We start from the raw sequence: 21,313 nt of genomic DNA on the forward strand, positions 1-21,313 counted from the left end.
TATAAAGTGCACAATTCTAAAAGGGGTACAGGAACAGAGAGATCTGGGGGTGTATGTACATAAATCGTTGAAGGTGGCAGGGCAGGTTGAGAAAGCTGTTAAAAAAGCATACAGGATTCTGAGCTTTATAAATAGAGGCACAGAGTGCAAAAGAAAGGAAGTCATGAGGAACCTATATAAAACACTAGTTCGGCCACCACTGGAGTTTTGTGTCCAGTTCTGAGCACCGCATTTTGGGAAAGATGTGAATGCCTTAGAGAAGGTGCATAAGAGATTTACTAGAATGATTCCAGGGTTGAGGGACTTCAGTTACGTGGATAGACTGGAGAAGCTGGGGTTGTTCTCCTTGGAACAGAGAAGGTTGAGAGGAGATTTGATAGAGGTATTCAAAATCATGAAGGGTCTAGACAGAGTAGATAGAGAGAAACTGTTCCCATTGGCAGAAGGGTCAAGAGGACATAGATTTAAGGTGATTGGCAAAAGAACCGAAGGTGACATGAGGGAAAATCTTTTTACACAGCGAGTGGTTAGGATCTGGAATGCATTGCCTGAGGCAGATTCAATCGTGGCCTTCAAAAGGGAACTGGATAAGTACTTGAAAGGGAAACATTTTCAGGGCTACGACGTTAGGGCGGGGCAGTGGGATTGGCTAGATTGCTCTTGCATAGAGCCTGCATGGACTTGATGGGCCGAATGGCCGCCTTCCGTGCTTTAATCTTTCTATGATTCTTTACTTTTGTTGGATATATAGATTCCCCCTTGTCTGGGCTAAAACTAATGGCCCTTTCTGTTGTCTGTATGAATTATTTAACATGTATTTACTTAAATCTGATGTAAGGACTTGCACAACACCAGGTTATAGTCCAACAGTTTTATTTTATATCACAAGCTTTCGGAGCTTTCCTCCTTCGTCAGGTGAGTGAAGGGTTCTAAAAACGCATGCGTTGTGCAAGTCTTTACATTTGTCCACCCCAGTCCATCACCGGCATCTCCACATCTTAAATCTGATGCAATTGTTCTTTTTCCCATTTATTTCTACAATGTTTTTCTCTGCCTCCCCAAAAGGTAAAATCAAGCAATCCTCACCAAAGATATATTAAGTAAAACATCAGAACACTGTTCATTAAGACAACCGAATGAAACTTGAAACATGTATCAAGTTCAGTTTGATTCTGGCTGCAGCTAGTTTATATTTTTAAACTCTCCAGGGTATAATTTTTGCGGTTATTCTCCCAATTTCCTACAGAAACCCTGGAGAAACAGCATAAACAGCCAATTCTCCAGGGTCTCCACCGGAGTTCTGGTGGGAAATCGAGAGAACCGTTGCAGAAATTCAACCCCCTTATGTATTGTGGCTGGATTTAAAGGGACAGCCATCAAGCCAATATTTTGTTTTTGTCACAAGGAGTACATACAAGAACCATTGCTTTTCTGACTAAAATGTGCTTTTAAATGTTGTATTTTATGTTTGGAGGGCTTGAATGTGAAAATTTAAATTTTAATTACTAAATATCTAGATCAATTGTCACCTTGGCTCAGTGGTAGCACTCTGACCTCTGAGTCAGAGAGTCATGGGTCCAAGCCCCACTCCTGGATTTGCGTACATAATCTAAGATGACTTCAGTGCAGTACTAAGAGAGTGCTGCATTATCGGAGGTGCCATCTTTCGGATGTCGTTTAAGTTTAATGTAAAAGATCCCATGGCACCATCTGAAGAGGAGCTGGGGAGCTCTCATGGTGGCCTGAGCTAAAGTTCCAAAGTAAAACCACTGGCTGTGACGCATGTTGGGATTTCTGGGGATGTGAAAAGTGCTACGTAAATGCAAGTTCTTTCTTCTTTCAAATTATTCATGATTAGCTGCATCATAAAAATGACAATTTTTTAATACAAGTTTATTTATTATTGAGTCTAAAGGACGCAGTTCAAAAAAGGTTACTGAACACAACACTTACCATGCTTTGGGTGAAGTTGGCCACTTCATGTGTCACATTGTCAGTCTCAACTTTTACCACTCTACCAAGTTTTGGAACATTAACCAGAGTGTATATTATGGTTCGGTTTTCAGTGTTGTCATCATTGGTTACAGCTTTCAAATGTTGGGACTTAATAAGTTCAAGTGTCCCTGGGAGAACAAGATTAAGTGAATAAGATTAAAGTTCATCTGTATAACTGGTTGAATTTTGGCTGACCAGAGAATGAACAGAGGAGGGCAGCTCAGTAGCTAAAGGCACAAAAGCATTTGACTTTTATTGAGGAAACCCATCCGCACGATAAGATTTCTTGTTTTTTATTTGTACTGAAATCATAAATGTGCGAGTACATTATTAAAACTAGAATTGACAGCAACGTTTGCTTTTGGTGTGTGGGGAGTGGGGGGATGTGGGCGATGTGGGGGTGCATGGAGGAATGGACAGAATTACCATCAAAACATTAGTGGGTCAAAGTCCTGAATTCTGGAAACCAGACACATGATTAGTTCACAGCATACTTGTTCTCAAAAGGAACGCAATGTCTCATGAAAGGCAATTCCTCACGAAATTTGGTTAAAATGATGATGTTTGCAAGTCAGAACATTCATGGACATACATGTGTACGTTTCCAACATACTCATTCAAAACAAACTCGATGTCTGAGTGGCCGCTTGCAGAGTTTTGTTAACAACCTGTTGGTGTAAATTAAAAATACTCAACAAGCTTGTATTCTGACAGATCATAATGTAATATCCCCCCCCAACAGACACATCAATGCTTTTTTAAAAAAAAACATGTATTGAAAAAAAAGTTTGAGTATTGTGCTTTCCAGGTGGAATATCACATTACGTCAAAAAGTGTCCATATTTATATACCCACTAAACACTTCTGAAGTGCCGTCTTGTCTATGAGAAATCAATTTGCAAGATTAATGTACTTTACTTGAACAATGAACTGCCAGCTCCATAATATTTACACAAAGGCATGCTGATTGCTTCCCAGGGCGTTTGATAAGCAATCTGTGCTAGGACTATCCTGATTAGATATTGACGTTGCTCAATAGGCAGTGATACGCGTTACTTATTTTTCATACTTGGGTGTGTTCGCCGATTACTCTCAGCGGCAGGCATCTGAGAAAAAAAATGAACAGTAGTGACTTGACTTGCTTCTTTTTGATATGCTTCATACAGAGCTGAAAGATTATGGGGATGATTTTCCTCTACCCCACCCAGCGCTAGGCAGGTAGCACACATCCAAAGTGCACTCTGCTTGACCTGACCCTGCCTGTACTTATTTGGGACCAATCTACCCCAGCACAGGGCTTGTCCCTTGGCAGGGCCTTGCTCTTGGAAATGAGTGAAGAAATATAACCAGTGAGGCCTGCAGCAGTGGTAATGACCGTCTGCTTTGCAGCATTTTGGTTGATGTCCAAAAGCAGCAAACAGAAGTCTGCAGCACTGATTCCGGTCCCTGAAAGAAAATGGGCGTAGCTTTTTAAAATTCTCATCCTCTTGTTCAAATCCCTCCATGGCCTCACTACCTCCAGCACTACAACCCTCCAAGAACTCTGCGTGAGCGCAGTGTAAAAGGAGAGTCCGAGAGCGGGAGGAGAGTCCGAGAGGTGAGCGCAGTGTAAAAGAGTCCCGAGAGCGGGAGAAGAGTCCGAGAGGTGAGCGCAGTGTAAAAGGAGAGTCCGAGAGCGGGAAGAGAGTCCGAGAGCGGGAAGAGAGTCCGAGAGGTGAGCGCAGTGTAAAAGGAGAGTCTGAGAGCAGGAGGAGAGTCCGAGAGGTGAGCGCAGTGTAAAAGGAGAGTGCGAGAGGTGAGCGCAGTGTAAAAGGAGAGTCCGAGAGGTGAGCACAGTGTAAAAGGAGAGTCTAGAGAGCGGGAAGAGAGTCCGAGAGGTGAACGCAGTATAAATCTAAGGCAAGACATGGTAGCAGAGCTCGCACCCGTGATATGCTCCTCCTGCACTATGTGGGAAGTCATGGACACTACAGGTGTCCCTGGCGACCATGTGTGCAGGAAGTGTGTCCAGCTGCAGCTACTGGCTAACCAAATTTCGGAGCTGGAGCTGCGGGTGGATTCACTGTGGAGCATCCGCATCGCTGAGATTATCGTGGATAGCACGTTCAGTGAGGTAAAGGTTACGCAGGCAGAAAGGAAATGGGTGACCGTCAGGCAGAGTAAAAGGTCTAGGCAGTAGAGCAGGAGTCCCCTGGGGCCATCTCCCTCTCAAACAGATATACCGCTTTGGATAATGTTGGGGGAGATGGCTTATCAGGGGAAAGCAGCAAGAGCCAAGTTCGTGGCACCACGGGTGGCTCTGCTGCACAGGAGGGGAGGAATAAGAGTGGCAGGGCTATACTGATAAGGGATTCAATGGTAAGGGGAACAGATAGGCATTTCTACGGCCGCAAACGTGACTCCAGGATGGTATGTTGCCTCCCTGGTGCTAGGGTCAGGGCATTCTGGAGGGGGAGGGTGAACAGCCAGTAGTCGTGGTCCATATCGGTACCAACGACATAGGTAAAAAAAGGGATGAGGTCCTGCAAGGTGAATTTAAGGAGTTAGGAGATAAATTAAAAAGCAGGATCTCAAAGGTAGTGATCTCAGGATTACTACCAGTGCCATGTGCTAGTGAGTATAGGAACAGGAGAATAGACCAGATGAATGTGTGGCTGCAGGGATGGTGTAGGAGGGAGGGATTTAGATTCCTGTGACATTGGGACCGGTTCTGGGGAAGGTGGGACTTGTACAAGCGGGACCTGTACAAGCAGGACGGGTTACACCCGAGCAGGACCGGGACCGATGTCCTTGCGGGGTGTTTGCTAGTGCTGTTGGGGAAGGTTTAAACTAGAATGGCAGGGGGATTGGAACCTGAGCAGGGAGACAGAGGAGGGGGAAACAAGGATAGAAACAAAAGACAGAAAGGGAAGAAGCAATGGTGGAAGGCAGAGAAAACAAGGGCAAAAAAACAAATAGGGCCACAGTGCAAAATCAAAATCTAAGATGACTAGCAATCTTAAAAAGACAAGTCTAAAGGCATTGTGTCTTAATGCGCAGAGCATTCACAATAAGGTAGATGAATTAACAGCGCAGATAGATATTAACGGTTATGATACAGTTGTTATTACCGAGACATGGCTGCAGGGTGACCAAGGATGGGAAGTGAACATCCAGGGGTATTCAATATTTAGGAAGGAAAGGCAAAAAGGGAAAGGAGGTGGGGTAGCGTTGTTAGTAAAGGAGGAAATCAATGCAATAGTGAGGAAGGATATTGGCTTGGAAAATCACGAAGTGAAATCTGTATGGGTGGAGCTAAGAAACACCAAGGGGCAGAAAACATTGGTGGGGTTTGTCTATATGGCCCCCAAACAGTAGTGGAGATGTAGGGGAGGGCATTAAACAGGAAATGAGAGACGCATGCAAGAAGGGTACAACTATAATCATGGGTGACTTTAATTTACATATAGATTGGTCAAACCAAATTAGCAATAATACTGTGGGGGAGGAATTCCTGGAGTGTGTACGTGATGGTTTTCTAGACCAATATGCTGAGGAACCAACTAGAGGACAGGCAATCCTAGACTGGGTATTGTGCAATGAGAAAGGGTTAATTAACAATCTTGTTGTGTGGGGTCCCTTAGGGAAGAGCGATCCTAACATGACAGAATTCCTCATTAAGATGGAGAGTGGAGTAGTTGAATTCAAAACTAGGGTCCTGAATCTAAATAAAGGAAATTATGAAAGTATGAGGTGCAAGTTGGCTATGATAAATTGGGGAACTTTACTAAAAGGGTGACAGTGGATAGGCAATGGCTAATATTTAAAGAACGTGTGCAGGAATTACAACAATTATTCATTCCTGTCTGGTGCAAAAATAAAACAGGAAAGGTGGCTCAACCGTGGCTTACAAAAGAAATTAGGGATAGTATTAGATCCAAAGAGGAGACATATAAAATTGCCAGAAAAAGTGGCAAGCCTGAGGATTGGGAGCAGTTCAGAATTCAGCAAAGGAGGACAAAGAGGGGAAAAATAGAGTATGAGAGTAAACTAGAAGGGAACATAAAAACTGACTGTAAAAGCTTCTATAAATATGTCAAGAGAAAAAGATTAGTGAAGACAAATGTCGGTCCCTTACAGTCAGAAATGGGGGAGATTATAATGGGGAACAAAGAAATGGCAGAACAATTAAACACATACTTTGGTCTGTCTTCACAAAGGAGGACACAAATAACCTCCCAGAAATGTTAGGGAACCAAGGGTCTGGTGAGAGGGAGGAACTGAACGAAACCAGTATTAGTAAAAAAATAGTGCTAGGGAAATTAATGGGGCTAAAGGCTGACAAATCCCCAGGGCCTGATAATCTACATCCCAGGAAGTGGCCCTGGAAATAGTGGGTGCATTGGTGATCATCTTCCAAAATTCTATAGACTCTGGAACAGTTCCTAGATTGGAGGGTGGCAAATGTAACCCCACCATTTAAAAAGGAGGGAGAAAAAATAGGGAATTACAGACCAGTTAGCCTAACATCAGTAGTGGGGAAAATGCTAGAGTCTATTATAAAAGATGTGATAACAGAACACTTGGAGGGCATTAACAGGATTGGACAAAGTCAGCATGGGTTTATGAAAGGGAAATCATGCTTAACAAATCTACTGGAGTTTTTTGAGGATGTAACTAGTAGAACAGATAGGGAAGAACCAGTGGATGTGGTGTATTTGGATTTTCAGAAGGCCTTTGATAAGGTCCCACACAAGAGGTTAGTGTGCAAAATTAAAGCACATGGGATTGTGGGGAATATACTGGCATGGATTGAGAATTGGTTGACAAACAGCAAACAGAGAGTAGGAATAAACAGGTCTTTTTCCAGGTGGCAGGAGTGACTAGTGGGGTACCGCAGGGATCAGTGCTTGGGCCCCAGCTATTCACAATATATATCAATGATTTGGATGAGGGAACTGAATGTAACATTTCCAAATTTGCAGACGACACAAGGCTGGGGTGGAATGTGAGCTGTGAGGAGGATGCAAAGAGGCTCCAATGTGATTTAGACAAGTTGGGTGAGTGGGCAAGAACATGGCAGATGCAGTATAATGTGGATAAATGTGAGGTTATCCACTTTGGTTGTAAAAACAGAAAGGCAGATTATTATCTAAATGATGATAGATTGGGAAAAGAGGAGGTGCAACGAGACCTGGGTGTCCTTGTACACCAGTCGCTGAAAGCGAGTATTCAGGTGCAGCAAGCAGTTAGGAAGGCGAATGGTATGTTGGCCTTCATTGCAAGAGGATTTGAGTACAGGAACAGGGATGTCTTACTGCAGTTATACAGGGCTTTGGTGAGACCACATCTGGAGTATTGTGTGCAGTTTTGGTCTCCTTATCTGAGGAAGGATGTCCTTGCCATGGAGGGAGTGCAACGAAGATTCACCAGACTGATTCCTGGGATGGCAGGACTGACGTATGAGGAGAGATTGGGTCGACTGGGCCTATATTCACTAGAGTTTAGAAGAATGAGAGGTGATCTCATCGAAACATATAAAATTCTAACAGGACTAGACAGAATAGATGCAGGGAGGATGTTCCCGATGGCTGGGGAGTCCAGAACCAGGGGTCACAGTCTCAGGATACGGGGTATGCCATTTAGAACAGAGATGAGGAGAAATTTCTTCACTCAGAGGGTGGTGAACCTGTGGAATTCTCTACCACAGAAGGCAGTGGAGGCCAAGTCATTCAAAGTATTCAAGAAGGAGATAGATATATTTCTTAATGCTAAAGGGATCAAGGGATATGGGGAAAAAGCGGGAACAGGGTACTGAGTTAGACAATCAGCCATGATAATTTTGAATGGCGGAACAGGCCCGAAGGGCTGAATGGCCTACTCTTGCTCCTATTTTCTATGTATAACTCCAACCACTGGCGTATTATGCATCCCCCACTCATTATGCCCCACCACTGGCAGCCATGCTTTCAGCTGTTTAGGCCCCAAGTTCTAGAATTCCCTCCCTAATCTTCTCCACCTTTAAGACCCTCAATAAAACCTACCTCTTTATCCAAGCTTTTAGTCACCCATTCTAATATTTCCTTCATCGGCGTGGTGTCAATTTTTGTCTGATTACGCTCCTGTGAAGCACTTTTGGACATTTCCCGAAGTTAAAGGTGCTATATAAATGCAAGTTGTTATTTTTATGGTCCTCTGGTCTGTGCTGCTTTCCCCTCTCTGATTGGAGGTGCTGTGCTCAGGCCTAAGGCCCACTTCTTTTGGGCATCCTCAAAATGGTCACCTTTCCGGATGCTGGGCCTGGAAAAATGAGGACCTTTGCTTGTACCTTTGGGGGAGATTGCAAAAATCCCTGGGCAAGGGAGCGGAGACCTTGCATCATGGATCTCCGGTGTCTGTTCTTCTCCTTTATGCCAAGAACATAAGGAATAGGAGCAGGAGTAGGCCAATCGGCCCCTCGAGCCTGCTCCGCCATTCAATAAGATCATGGCTGATCTGATCATAACCTCAAATCTAAATTCATGTCCAATTTCCTGCCCGCTCCCCATAACCCCTAATTCCCTTTACTTCCAGGAAACTATCTATTTCTGTTTTAAATTTATTTAATGATGTAGCTTCCACAGCTTCCTGGGGCAGCAAATTCCACAGACCTACTACCCTCTGAGTGAAGAAGTTTCTCCTCATCTCAGTTTTGAAAGAGCAGCCCCTTATTCTAAGATTATGCCCCCTAGTTCTAGTTTCACCCATCCTTGGGAACATCCTTACCGCATCCACCCGATCAAGCCCCTTCACAATCTTATATGTTTCAATAAGATCGCCTCTCATTCTTCTGAACTCCAATGAGTAGAGTCCCAATCTACTCAACCTCTCCTCATATGTCCACCCCCTCATCCCCGGGATTAACCGAGTGAACCTTCTTTGTACTGCCTCGAGAGCAAGTATGTCTTTTCTTAAGTATGGACACCAAAACTGTATGCAGTATTCCAGGTGCGGTCTCACCAATACCTCCCTGTTTTTATATTCTATCCCCCTAGCAATAAAAGCCAACATTCCGTTGGCCTTCTTGATCACCTGCTGCACCTGCATACTAACCTTTTGATTTTCTTGCACTAGGACCCCCAGATCCCTTTGTACTGCAGTACTTTCCAGTTTCTCGCCATTAAGATAATAACTTGCTCTCTGATTTTTCCTGCCAAAGTGCATAACCTCACATTTTCCAATATTGTATTGCATCTGCCAAATCTCCGCCCACTCACCCAGCCTGTCTATATCCCCTTGTAGGTTTTTTATGTCCTCCTCACTCTCTACTTTCCCTCCCATCTTTGTATCATCTGCAAACTTTGATATGTTACACTCGGTCCCCTCCTCCAAATCGTCAATATAGATTGTAAAGAGTTGGGGACCCAGCACCGACCCCTGCGGAACACCACTGGCTACTGGCTGCCAGTCCGAGAATGAACCATTTATCCCAACTCTCTGCTTCCTGTTAGATAACCAATCCTCCACCCATGCCAGAATATTACCCCCAATCCAGTGATTCTTTATCTTGAGCAATAATCTTTTATGTGGCACCTTGTCGAATGCCTTCTGGAAGTCTAAATACACTACGTCCACTGGTTCCCCTTTATCCACCCTGTACGTTATGTCCTCAAAGAACTCAAGCAAATTTGTCAGACATGACTTCCCCTTCGTAAAGCCATGCTGACTTTGTCCTATTAAATTATGTTTATAACAACTGAGTGTTCCCCAGGCACACTGGATAGGAAATAAGTCAATTTCCCATCGTGCGGTTGCATAAGCTATTGTGGGGATAGTATCTTTCCTAAAATAACCGAGCACGATATCGGGCCAGAAATCATACAGAGCGATAAGGTAATGTTCACCGCAGCTCCTGCGAATTTAATTAACGAAAATACTTACTGCGGGCTCTGTGGCGTTGAATTGCTTGAATTTGAAGTTTAAACAAAATGTGCGCTATCAACCCAGCCTCTGAGCAGCGTGAGTTGCCGCGCGGCTGGAAATGTGTGAGGAGAAGACAAGCCCACAAAATCTGTCAGGACGAGAAGTCATGCCCACAGATTCAGGCTGCATTGCTCAAGCAGGCAAGCAGACTTCATTCATTTATAGTTGGTATTTTGGATGTCATTGTAAATAAAAATGTTACATTTTTAAAATAAAAAGTCAAAGAAATAATTGAATTAAATTAAAGAGACAGAAGGGAAAAATAAAAGTTTTTAAAAATGTTTTAAATTTATAAACTTTTTTTTATGACCAAATACTATTAAAATAAGGGGTAATATGAGACTCCACATTTTTAAAATTTAATTTTTAGTTTTTTGGCAGTCATTAAGATTAATTGCATGTTAAAGCTTAGTTTAGACCTGTATTTTTAAGCTTATCTATTTGGTGGCATAATTAATTCCTTTCCAGCTGGGCAGATAAGCACGTTTGTGCTTTTACAATGAGTTCTCTGATTGCAGTGTGCGATGGCCCTTTAATTTGAAGCTGTCATATCGCCAGCGAACCACTAGGGACAAGTTCACGATTTCCGCGTTTTACTGCGCATAAGCAAACGCGGGAATTTGCTCCTTCAATTCACCACGAAAAACTGAGAGCTCCTCCGTTATTTCGGGAGCGATTTCTGGCCCAATATTTACATCACATTATCAATAGGTAATGCATTTAGACATGATGTATATCACTATATTGTGTACTTTTAAACAAACAAGAAATGATTTATTATGTATTTCTCCAAGCAGACACTATCCCTTTAACTGCATAAAATAGGTTTCTCAAACAGTTTTATAATTGTGGGTAAACTGAAAACCTGAGTTTCTATTCCTATGATAACTGGATAAACTGGTACTCCCGAATCCCTGCTTGGCTGGGAATGAGGCAGAAATTATATGGCCTGAAATTCCAATGCCACCCCTGCACCATCAGAACAGAGGTGGAGCAGGACTGCCACTCACCTGGAACCGGTGGTGATGACCCCGCTGTTAAATATGCAGAGGCATGAAGGATGTCCAGGTACAGCCTGCAACACCTCTGATACGCTGGGAGGGGGCTGTGGAAGGTAGACCCCAAATGACCATAGCCTCTTCTTGTCTCCATTATAAGGACATATACGGAAATGCCCACAGTGAACCCGATGATAAGGGCTCTAGGTCAAAATGGTAGAAAGCAGAAGATTTCCCTGCCCAAAACTGCTAAAAGGCAGATTGCAGAATCCTTTCATAGTAGCACAGCTCAGAAAAGACTTCTGTAATCACTTCAGTCAAAGCTGATTTTCAGACAAAATTTTGGGCTATTCAAAGCCTGTGAACTCAACACTTCCTGGTTTGGCCTCTTTTTTTTACAGACTTAAGTCAGGTGCAATTCTGGTGTAAATGGTGGAATTTCTGAGACAGCAGCTTCTGCCCTCATTATCCTGTCATTTACATAAATGCAATATTATGGGGGTGGGCACGTCTTTTGCCAGCAGCCAATTCTACTGAAATTTAATGTGCTATTTTAGAATGGGTGCAACTCTGGCGTATCTGACTTGCAGCCCAAATTCCGGGCCCCTGCGCCAGAACGACACCATTTTTGCACCGAAAACATTGACATTTCAGTGTTTAACATAGACAGACAGCGACATAGTAACAGTTACAGGCAGAAGAACTTTGCCCCATTTAGCCCACCTATCCACAATATTCTCTTTCTAATAACTTCTAATGAATCCCGTTTATTGATGAGAACCTGTTTTGAAACCCATTAAGGTTTCTTGTTCCACTACCCATGCCTGTAATCTGTTCCACATGCTTACCATGATCATTGTATGGAACTTGATAACTTCAGTGTTGATGGAAGAAATATTATATGTGGAAAGCAAACAGCCATGTTTGAAAAATGTAAGAGTAAGATATTGGCTGGGAATTTCCTCGGAGCTGCTCCCACTCCAATAACCGAGCTGGAAACCCTGTTTCTGTTGTACTTCCAGCAAAGTAACGGCGGCAAAGCAGGAACAGCTCAGAGGAAATTTCCAGCTATTGTGTAGTTTTGTTTGGTCGTTGGAAAAATTCTGCAGAAGTTACCTAGGTGATAAAGTAGGCGTGGTAGCGTCCATGCTAAAGTAGATTCCACACAGTCTGTAGAAGCAGTGGGCTAGATGCAGTAGATAATCTGTTTTCATTTTATGTTAAATATAAATTATCCAGGACTCTTTCTACACTGTGCCAGAAGGCCCTGCCATTTGAAATCAACACCGCAGCACAAACATCTTAGATACTGTGGACATCTCACATGTCAACTTATTCATATGATATTCCGCACTGGCAAGAAGTTTTCATCAGCACTGTACAAGATAAAGACATGGTTGAACAGACACCATACGCTGCATTGACCACGTGGGAACTAGGAATTCCCACACCCTACAGTCCTTATTTGGCCTTCTGTTTTCCCTTGGTAGATCCCAATTTACTCAATATGAATGATCAAACTGTGACAAATCCATACTTCCCACCACCTCCTCCCCTTCCTCCTCCCCCCACCCAAGTCCAGCTCCACCAGAAATGAAAATAAAGTTCTCTGAATAATGCAGTCTTTTCTTTCAATGGTGCTTTGAAAATGAACACTCAGATAACAATGCTATTCTCAGTTGAGCAGAAAGCGTTTTATTTGCTATCATTCTACCACCGAGTTAACCTGAATTTGTGTTGGAAATGTGTTAAATTTGTTGCCCTTGACTTTGTGGAATCCCGGCTCTGAGGTGCACTACGGCATGTTATGGATGTAATTATGGGCGTATACTGTATACTGTAGTGCCATTAAAAGAGAAGGTAACAGTGATCAAAGAGGTGAGGCTGCCACCATTATGAAAGGCTGATTCCCTCCTACTCATCCCTGTAGAGGAAAGCAAAGCAGTTTTGCTATCACTAGTGTTTGGGGAAATTGTAACAGTGTATAAAAAAACTGTGTACGGATAAGTGGAAGCCACTTTGGCTGACCTGTTTTGGTGCTACCTTTTTAGCTCTCCTTGTTGAAGCCTCATACAATACATAGCAGGGTAATTTTAAAAGGAGGAAGGTTAAAAATCAATAGAGAATCATTTTTAGAAACATGACTGTATTGTAATGGAAAGCTGCAATCCTATATTAATTGGATAAGGAAGACTCATCAGATGAATTATTCAGACTCATTAATGCAAGGTGATTAAGAATGCATTTAAGGGGAAGCTAGATAAACACATGAGGGAGAAAGAAATAGAAAGATATGTTGATGGGGTTAGATTAAGAAGGGTGGGAGGAGGCTCGTGTGGAGCATAAACACCGGCATGGACTGGTTGGGCTGAATGGCCTGCTTCTGTGCTGTACATTCTATGTAATGTAATTAAAAGGAGATAGATCTTCTATCACTCATTTTTACACTCAAGATTTACTTCAGTCTTTTCGAAGGTATATATAATGGATTCAATTTCTGCCTTGGCTCAGTGTTATCACTCTCACCTCACCCTAGATACTTGAGCACATAATCTAGGCTGGCACTTTAGTGTAGTACTGAGGGAATGCAGAACTGTCGAAGGTGCAGTCTTTTGGGAGATACGTTAAACTGAGGCTTTAACCCTCTCAGATAGACATGAAAGATCCCACGATAAGAAGAGTTCTCCCAATGTCCTGGCCAACATTCATCTCTCAAGCAACTAAAAAGGATTAGCTTTCCATTTCACTGCTGCTTGTGGGACCTTGCTGTGCACAAATTGCTGCTGCATTTCCTACATTACAACAGTGACTACAATGCAAAAGAAATTCAATGGCTGTAAAGCACTTTGGGACATCATGAGATCATGAAAGGCATTATATAAATGCACATTCTTTCTTTTCTTCAGTAGATCACAAATACTTCCTATTGATTGACATTCGTGGGCTGAGAGGCTTGTCCTATGAGGAGAGATTGAGTAGAATGGGCCTATACTCTCTGGAATTTAGAAGAATGAGAGGATCTCATTGAAACATACAAAATTCTGACAGGGCTTGACAGGGTAGATGCTGAGAGGTTGTTTCCCCTGGCTGGAGAGTCTAAAACCATGGAGGCATAGTAGCAGGATAAGCTGTCGGCCATTTAAGACTGAGATGAGGAGGCATTTCTTCACTCAGAGGGTTGTGAATTTTTGGAACTTTCTACCCCAGAGGGATGTGGATGCTGAGTTGGTGACTATATTCGAGGCTGAGATAGATAGATTTTTAGACTCTAGGGGAATCAAGGGATATGGGGACCTGGCGGGAAAGTGGGATTGAGGTTGAAGATCAGCCATGATCTGACTGAATGGCAGAGCAGGCTCGAGGGGCCATATAGCTCACTGCTGCTCCTAATTCTTATGTCCTTATGTTTTACAAATATCCTCAGAAATTTCTGTGTTACCGTACAGATGACAAGGGTAGTGTGGATACAGATGGTGAAGGAAGTGAAGGAAAACAAAAGGCAATTTACATTTAAAAAGTTTAATATAAAAAATGAACACAACTTTATTTTGAACAGAGTGCAACAAACAATCCTGAAGAAGATTAAAAATTAGGGTCTCAAAATTCCTTGGGTTGGCTCTGCTAGCGTAAGTGCAGGAGAACTGTTTACCCTAGCCCCCGGCTGGGGCTTTTGTCCCAAATTCCGAGATGTGGTTATTTGCATGGCTGGGCGAGTCACTCGTGCCTACACGGGTGCGCCTACTCCAATTCGCCCTTTTCCTGAGGTCCCATTGGAGCCCAACTGTGTTGAGGAATTTTTTTTTGTTGCATTTTTTGGCTCCCAGTGGATTCTGTCCATCAGTCTGCCCCCCACTCCCAACCCCGGCGCCTGCTCTTTCCAGCTCCAAGAATTTTGGGACCTAGATTCATAACAGCAACAACTTGCATTTATTTGTATAGAAAATTTCCCAAAGTGCTTCACGGAGGCAATAATGAGACAAAAATGGTTACAGAGACAAAGAAGGGGCTATTAGGAGGGCTTGGTCAAACATAGGTTTTAAGGAAGATCTTAAAGGAGAGGGAGGTGCAGAGAGGGTTTAGCATAGGAATTCCAGAGAGTTTGGTCTAGGTGACTGAAGGCCAAAAGGGAGGAATGCTCAAGAGGCCAGAGTTAGAGGAAAGGAGAGCTGAGAGGGGGTTGTAGATCAGGAGAAGGTTACAGAAATAGAGAGGGGCGAAGTCATGGAGGGATTTAAACACGAGATGAGAATTTTAAATTGGAGGTGTTGGTGGATTGGGGCTGTTGGTTAGTGAGGACACTGGTGATGGGTGAGTGTGATTTGGTGCGGGATAGAATATGGGCAGCAGGGCTTTGGATGAGCTGAAAGTTATGGCGAGTGGAGTAATGGTAAAGACAAGGTGGTGGAATAGGACACATTACACTAACATAAAACATACTGTAAACAGCGCTGATGTTTATTCATGACACTAAATAGGGGATCACTCTATTTTGCTTGTACACCATGGGGTAGATTTCTTAGTTGACGGAAAGAATGTGAAATGTGTGTGTGGGGGAACCATGAAATCAAGTAGCAATCATCATGCCGTGCTTAAATTTCATGGAAGTCTTTGCAGCAATAACAACTCACATTTATATAGCACCTTCAACATAGTAAAATGTCCCAAGCCGCGTCATGGGACTGTTATCAAACAAAATTTGACACCGAGCCACATACGGAGATATTAGGACAGGTGAACAAAAGCTTGATCAAAGAGGTAGGTTTTAAGGAGCGTCTTATAGGAGGTGAGAGAGGTAGAGAGGTTTCGGGAGGGAATTTGAGAGCTTAGGGCCTAGGCAGCTGAAGGCACGGCCGCCAACGGTAGAGCGATGAAAATCGGGGATGTGCAAGAGGCAAGAATTGGAATTTAGAATGCAGAATCCACAAGAGCTTCATTACCCCACTCAATTTTATGTAAATAGCATTAAAAGGAGCCTTCGCTCAATTTCCCGGTCTTTATAACAGGAGTGTGCGATACACCGGCCACTGCTATTTAATGCGTGTAGTGGAATTCCCATGCGCAAAGGAGATCATGAAGACCAGAGGCTTTTTTGGTTGTGTTTTTAAATATTTTTTTTTGTTTGTTTTGGTTGTTCTGTGTTGGTTTATTCCCTGCCTCCACATTCTTGTTGCCATCTACTTATTTTCGTCATGCGGATAGTTTTCCCAGCCCTAATTTCTTTTTGTCCGCTTACTTTGAAGTGACCTCTTCCCTTTAAATAGCTGTTGTGGCCCTCAACGTATCTGCAGCAGCACAAATTCTGTCCCCCAATTGTGCAAGCGCCCACTGCAACATGTATTTCAGGCCACGAGTTCACACTGATTATTGGAACTGAAGGATGTGAACACGCAGCTGGGCGTGCTCAACTCAGGCAGTCCAAACCCCACACCGCTCACCTACTCCCACATCTTTAACACTCCTAAACACAAGGTATAAGCTCAAATGGTCAATTTAAATGATGCACTAAACAATCTTAGTGTATATGCTTGGATGCAACTATCCAAGGAAATGCATTTTTCACTGTTTGTAAAAGTTGAAAACAAATAAAAACAAATTAACAATGTCCAATATTTTGCTATAAGCAATTCTTTGAATGTTACAAACATTAGTAAGAAAACTACGATAATAACCATAAAGATGTTTTCAATAATCTGTCTTATATAATATTTGGAATCTCAACAGTAATTATGCCAAAAGTATTCCATTCCAGCAAAAATTGCACAATTCACACAAACACACAGCAAAGGCAGTTTTACGACAGAACAGCCTACAAAGAAAGACAGTGGGGGTAATTGTGACTTTACGACAGTGTAAGTCGATTGAAATAATTGAGATGTAAAAATGGGTTGCCGATTCGCTATCGCCCATGTTACACTATCGTACAAAGTCAAAATGACCCCTAGTAAGTCTTCATTGTTTTTGTTGAATTAGTATGTGATTTTACTACTTTTTTGCTGAAGTATCAAAAAATACATCAAGTTGAAATGACCAAAATCCCTCCATTTAACAAAATTAAACTAACTACAGACATTTAAGAATTTTAAGTGATGTCTGCATGTGGAGTCAGCAATCTTTCCATGAGCCTCTGTGGAATTTGGTCAGTTAAAGTGGGCACTGCATTGATTCAGAGAAAGGTCACATACTGGAACAGGCCACATTCCTTGATGCTACTTAGTGAAATCTATAGATGCCAATACTGTTGGTATAAAAATATGATGTGTTTCCCTTGGCGGCTTAGTAGATAAACTAGTCTCAGCACCCCAGACTAGAGAGAAAACATAAAATCAGCAATGCTTCCTGCAATTGTTTGCTATCCAGTAACCCCTACTGGAGAGCATGCACGTGCCAGGCATCAGTTAAGGATAGGATTGGGCTCAGTTGTAATGCCCTCCACAGTGGGATAGCTTTGTGACATTCACTTTCTAGGCTTGCACACGAAGAATGGACACTTGAGTGACTTGTTGGTAGACTGCTGAGCTGCCGAGTCAGCACCTTTGGGACAGAAGGGGAGAAAATTGGAACAGCTAAACATTTGAGTGTATTCTGGATGGTTTCAGAACAATGATGAATGAACTCCAATCCTAAAATAAACAAATTTCGAAGCGGCTGCCAAGGATGAATTATACTTACCTTCAAGAATGCCAATTTATTGCTGGCTTCAAGAGACTAGGGGGTCGATGTTCACTTGCCAATATCGGTGTTAATAGGCAGCAATAGCCTCAAAATGGCGATGTTGTGCTGACTGCCACCTTTACAGGTGCCTGGGTGTCTGAAACACTTTCCTGTTTCAGGCATGAGGCCCCTTCTAGAGGACCCCGATTGCCATTTTAGGGCAGAATCTGTCAGAGTGTGCGGTGTGCACTCTCTGACCAAATTTATTGGCTAGGAATGAAAAGGTCCCAACACAAAAATAATATGGGTCACTGCCACCACATGCTCCCACCCTCCGCAATCCCCCCCACTCCAGATTTACTTTGCTATAGGCCTGGTGGCCTCTGGGCCACTGGATATGGTGCCCGCAGCTCGCTGATTCTATTTTAAATGAGGCTTGGGGTTCAAAATGGCTCCGGCCTCTTTGCTGCTGGAATGGGCGGGCTGTCGGCCGTTGGCCAACTAAAATTTCAAATTGACCCCTAGATGACCAGTAATCCAGTGTTCTCTCTCTGTGGAAATGCACCTGGGCAGGAAAGGAGGTGTCTCTGAGAGGTCAACCTATAGATGTGTACAAGTTAGTTAAGGGAATGGTAAAAGTAAATCTAGAATATTACTTTAAATTAAATGATGAGAACAGAGCAAGGGAACACAGATTGAAACTAGTAAAAAGTAAATTTAGGACTGTAAAGAAATTCTTCTTCACGAAAAGGTGAACCAACACATGGTATAGACTTCCAAATAGAACAGTGGAGGCAAAAACCTGGAGTGAATTAATAGTTGGGATGCTGCAATAGGGAGATTTTAGGATCTTTCTTGACGATGAATGGCTTGCCTCATCTGCAACTAGCTTTTGTTGTTACTCTGCTTAGTGATTTTCCGACTGGTGGAGTTGACAATGGGAATTCTTTTGGGGTGAATTTCCTCAGGGCTTCTTCCGTTCCACCGTCAACCGCCGTAACTCCAGCAGAAATCCATTTACATGCCTAAATGGGGCTTCCGCCGAACCTCCGCTGAAGTTACGGCGGCAGAGCAGGAGATTCCCCGGGAAAATTCACCCCCATTGTGCGGGGAAATCATGGACAGGAATCTAAATCTCTTCACTTCAGGTTTTGGAGTGAGACTAAAGAAGTACCCGACAGTAGAACCTTGGTTCCCAAGCTGTTCTCCCCTCCACTCACTGTGTGAGCAATTAGGAATCATGTGCCCGGTAGCCAACTCTTACCCTTTAAATCCTCAATTCTGCTTTCAAATTTAGTGATTTTGCAGTGTTGTAGAGGATAAAATGCATAGGACTTGAATATTTACTTACTCAATTTGGCTACAGAGGAATCAATTGCTCCTCAGGCATATGACTTCTATTTGTATAGTACCTAGTTGTTTACAAATAGTTTGTTTGTCCCTTATTTGGCTGTACTTATCCCTCTGCCCAGCCACTCATTAGTCTCCTGGGAAAAGAGTAGTTAGCGTTACTCTATTGGAGTGGCATTTTCCTGTGCTATCTATGAAGTTATACAGTTGCTTCACTTGATTTAAAGAGCACAGGTGAACACTCCCTGCAATAGTGTAATTCTACCTCTTCCTTGCCTGAAGACCAAACACCAATTAAAAAACACTCTCCAGAGAGATAGAGAAACATAACAGAGACTATACATTCTGCAAAACTAGTTCAGATCCAAGCCAGTCCTTTTGTGAAGGAATCACTATACAGAGAAAACAAACAAGAGGCGGCAGTGGTTTACTTAGGGGAATGGGGAAATAGTGGTACCAGTTTTTATAAACCAAAAATGTGTTTTATTCAACCATTTATCTGTGAGGCTCTAATGGTGTCCTAAAAAATTACCATTGATTGCACACTAAGTATTTCAACCAAAATGAAGACACTAAATTTACACCAACATTTGCAATGTTGGTAGTGGTGGCTTGTCACTGCTCCTTTTGCTATTTTAAGAGAACAGATTGTACAGCTCACTCCCAGCAGAAAAGCCACTTGTCCAACATGTGAACAAATTAGCTAGCTGGCATACAAATACATCATGCCTTTTCTAGAATGTGCATCCTAGGCTAGAACATGCAGCAGGGTTTCATTTCCCCTTGTTTAAACAAATACACCTGACCTCAATAGAGGTTGTTCTAGCAAAGAGCTGCCATAGACACAATGGTGTAGATTTTGGTCTTTATAGTCTGACGTTAAGCTTCGCCCGAGCTGAGTGAAGAAAGGTAAATCTGGCAGGGAGGATCATACGTTCCTTACAGGTGCCTACAGATTTTCTTTCCATTAATTTGAACAGAAGGAGAATCAGGCGGGTTCTGTTATCAACTACCCCCCCACTGCCTCTCCCCCCCAACCCCCCCCAAACTATATCAATATTTGCAGGTGGTACAAAAATATGGAGTGTGGTTAACTGTGAAGTGAATTGTAAGCAAAGCGGGGAGGACACAGACACGTTAGTAAATTGGAACACAGGAACAGGAGTAGGTCATTCAGGCCCTTGAGCCTGTTCCTCCATTCAATTAGATCATTCCTGATCTGTATTTTAATTCCATTTACCCACCTTAGTCCCAGATCCCTTAATACCTATACCTAACAAAAATCTATCACTCTCAGTTTTGAAATTTTCAATTGACCTAGCCTCAACAGATTTTTGGAGAGTTTTCCAGATTTCCACTACCCTTTGTGTGAAGAAGTGCTTCCTGACATTACCCCTGAATAGGGTAGCTCTAATTTTAAGGTTATGCCCCCTTGTTCTGAACTTCCCCACCAGACAAAATAGTTTCTCTCCATCTACCCTAACAAATCCTTTAATCATCTTAAACACCTCAATAATATCACCCCTTAATCTTCTGTAGTCGAGGAAATAGAAGCCTAGTCTAAACTACCTGTCCTCATAATTCAACCCTTTTAGTCCTGGAATCATTCAGGTGAATCCTCACTGGATACAGGTGTGGTGCCAGAGGATTGGAGGACTGCTAACATTGTACTATTGTTTAAAAAGGGAGCGAGGGATAGACCGAGTAATTACAGGCCTGTCAGTCTAACCTTGATGGTGGGCAAATTATTGGAATCAATTCTGAGGGACAGGATAAACCGTCACTTAGAAAGGCACGGAGTAATCAAGGACAGTCAGCATGGATTTGTTAAGGAAAGGTCGTGTCTGATTAACTTGATTGAATTTTTTGAGGAGGTAACAAGGAGGGTCGATGAGGGTAGTGCATTTGATGTAGTCTACATGTACAAGGTCCCACATGGCAGACTGGTCAAAAAAATACAAGCCCATGGGATCCAAGGGAGAGCGGCAAGTTGGATCCAAAATTGGCTCAGTGGCAGGAAGAAAAGGGTAATGGTCGACAGGTGTTTTTGTGATTGGAAGGCTGTTTCCAGTAGGGCTCAGTACTAGGTCCCTTGCTTTTTGTGGTATATATTAATGATGTGGACTTAAATGTAGGGGGCATGATTAAGAAGTTTGCAAGTGATACAAAAATTGGCCGTGCGGTTGATAGTGAGGAGGAAAGCTGTAGACTGCAGGAAGATATCAATGGACTGGTCAGGTGGGTAGAAAAATGGCAAATGGAATTCAATTTGGAGAAATGCAAAGTAATGCATTTGGGGAAGGCAAACAACGCAAAGGAGTACACAACAAATGGGAGGATACTGAAAGGTGTAGAGGAGGTGAGGGACCTTGGAATGC

At 42.9% G+C, this 21,313-nt stretch overlaps 1 protein-coding gene across 1 annotated transcript in view; it reads right to left on the reverse strand.

Annotated features, from left to right (window-relative positions):
- Positions 1–21,313, reverse strand: part of cspg4ba (chondroitin sulfate proteoglycan 4ba) — a 109,402-nt gene that overhangs the window by 15,872 nt on the left and 72,217 nt on the right. The window contains exon 8 of the mRNA XM_067985789.1: positions 1,954–2,123. Coding sequence (XP_067841890.1) covers positions 1,954–2,123 — 170 coding nt within the window. The remainder of the gene's footprint in view (positions 1–1,953; positions 2,124–21,313) is intronic.

The sequence above is a fragment of the Heptranchias perlo genome, chromosome 1 (assembly GCF_035084215.1).
Source record: "Heptranchias perlo isolate sHepPer1 chromosome 1, sHepPer1.hap1, whole genome shotgun sequence".
NCBI classification, from domain to species: Eukaryota; Metazoa; Chordata; class Chondrichthyes; order Hexanchiformes; family Hexanchidae; genus Heptranchias; species Heptranchias perlo.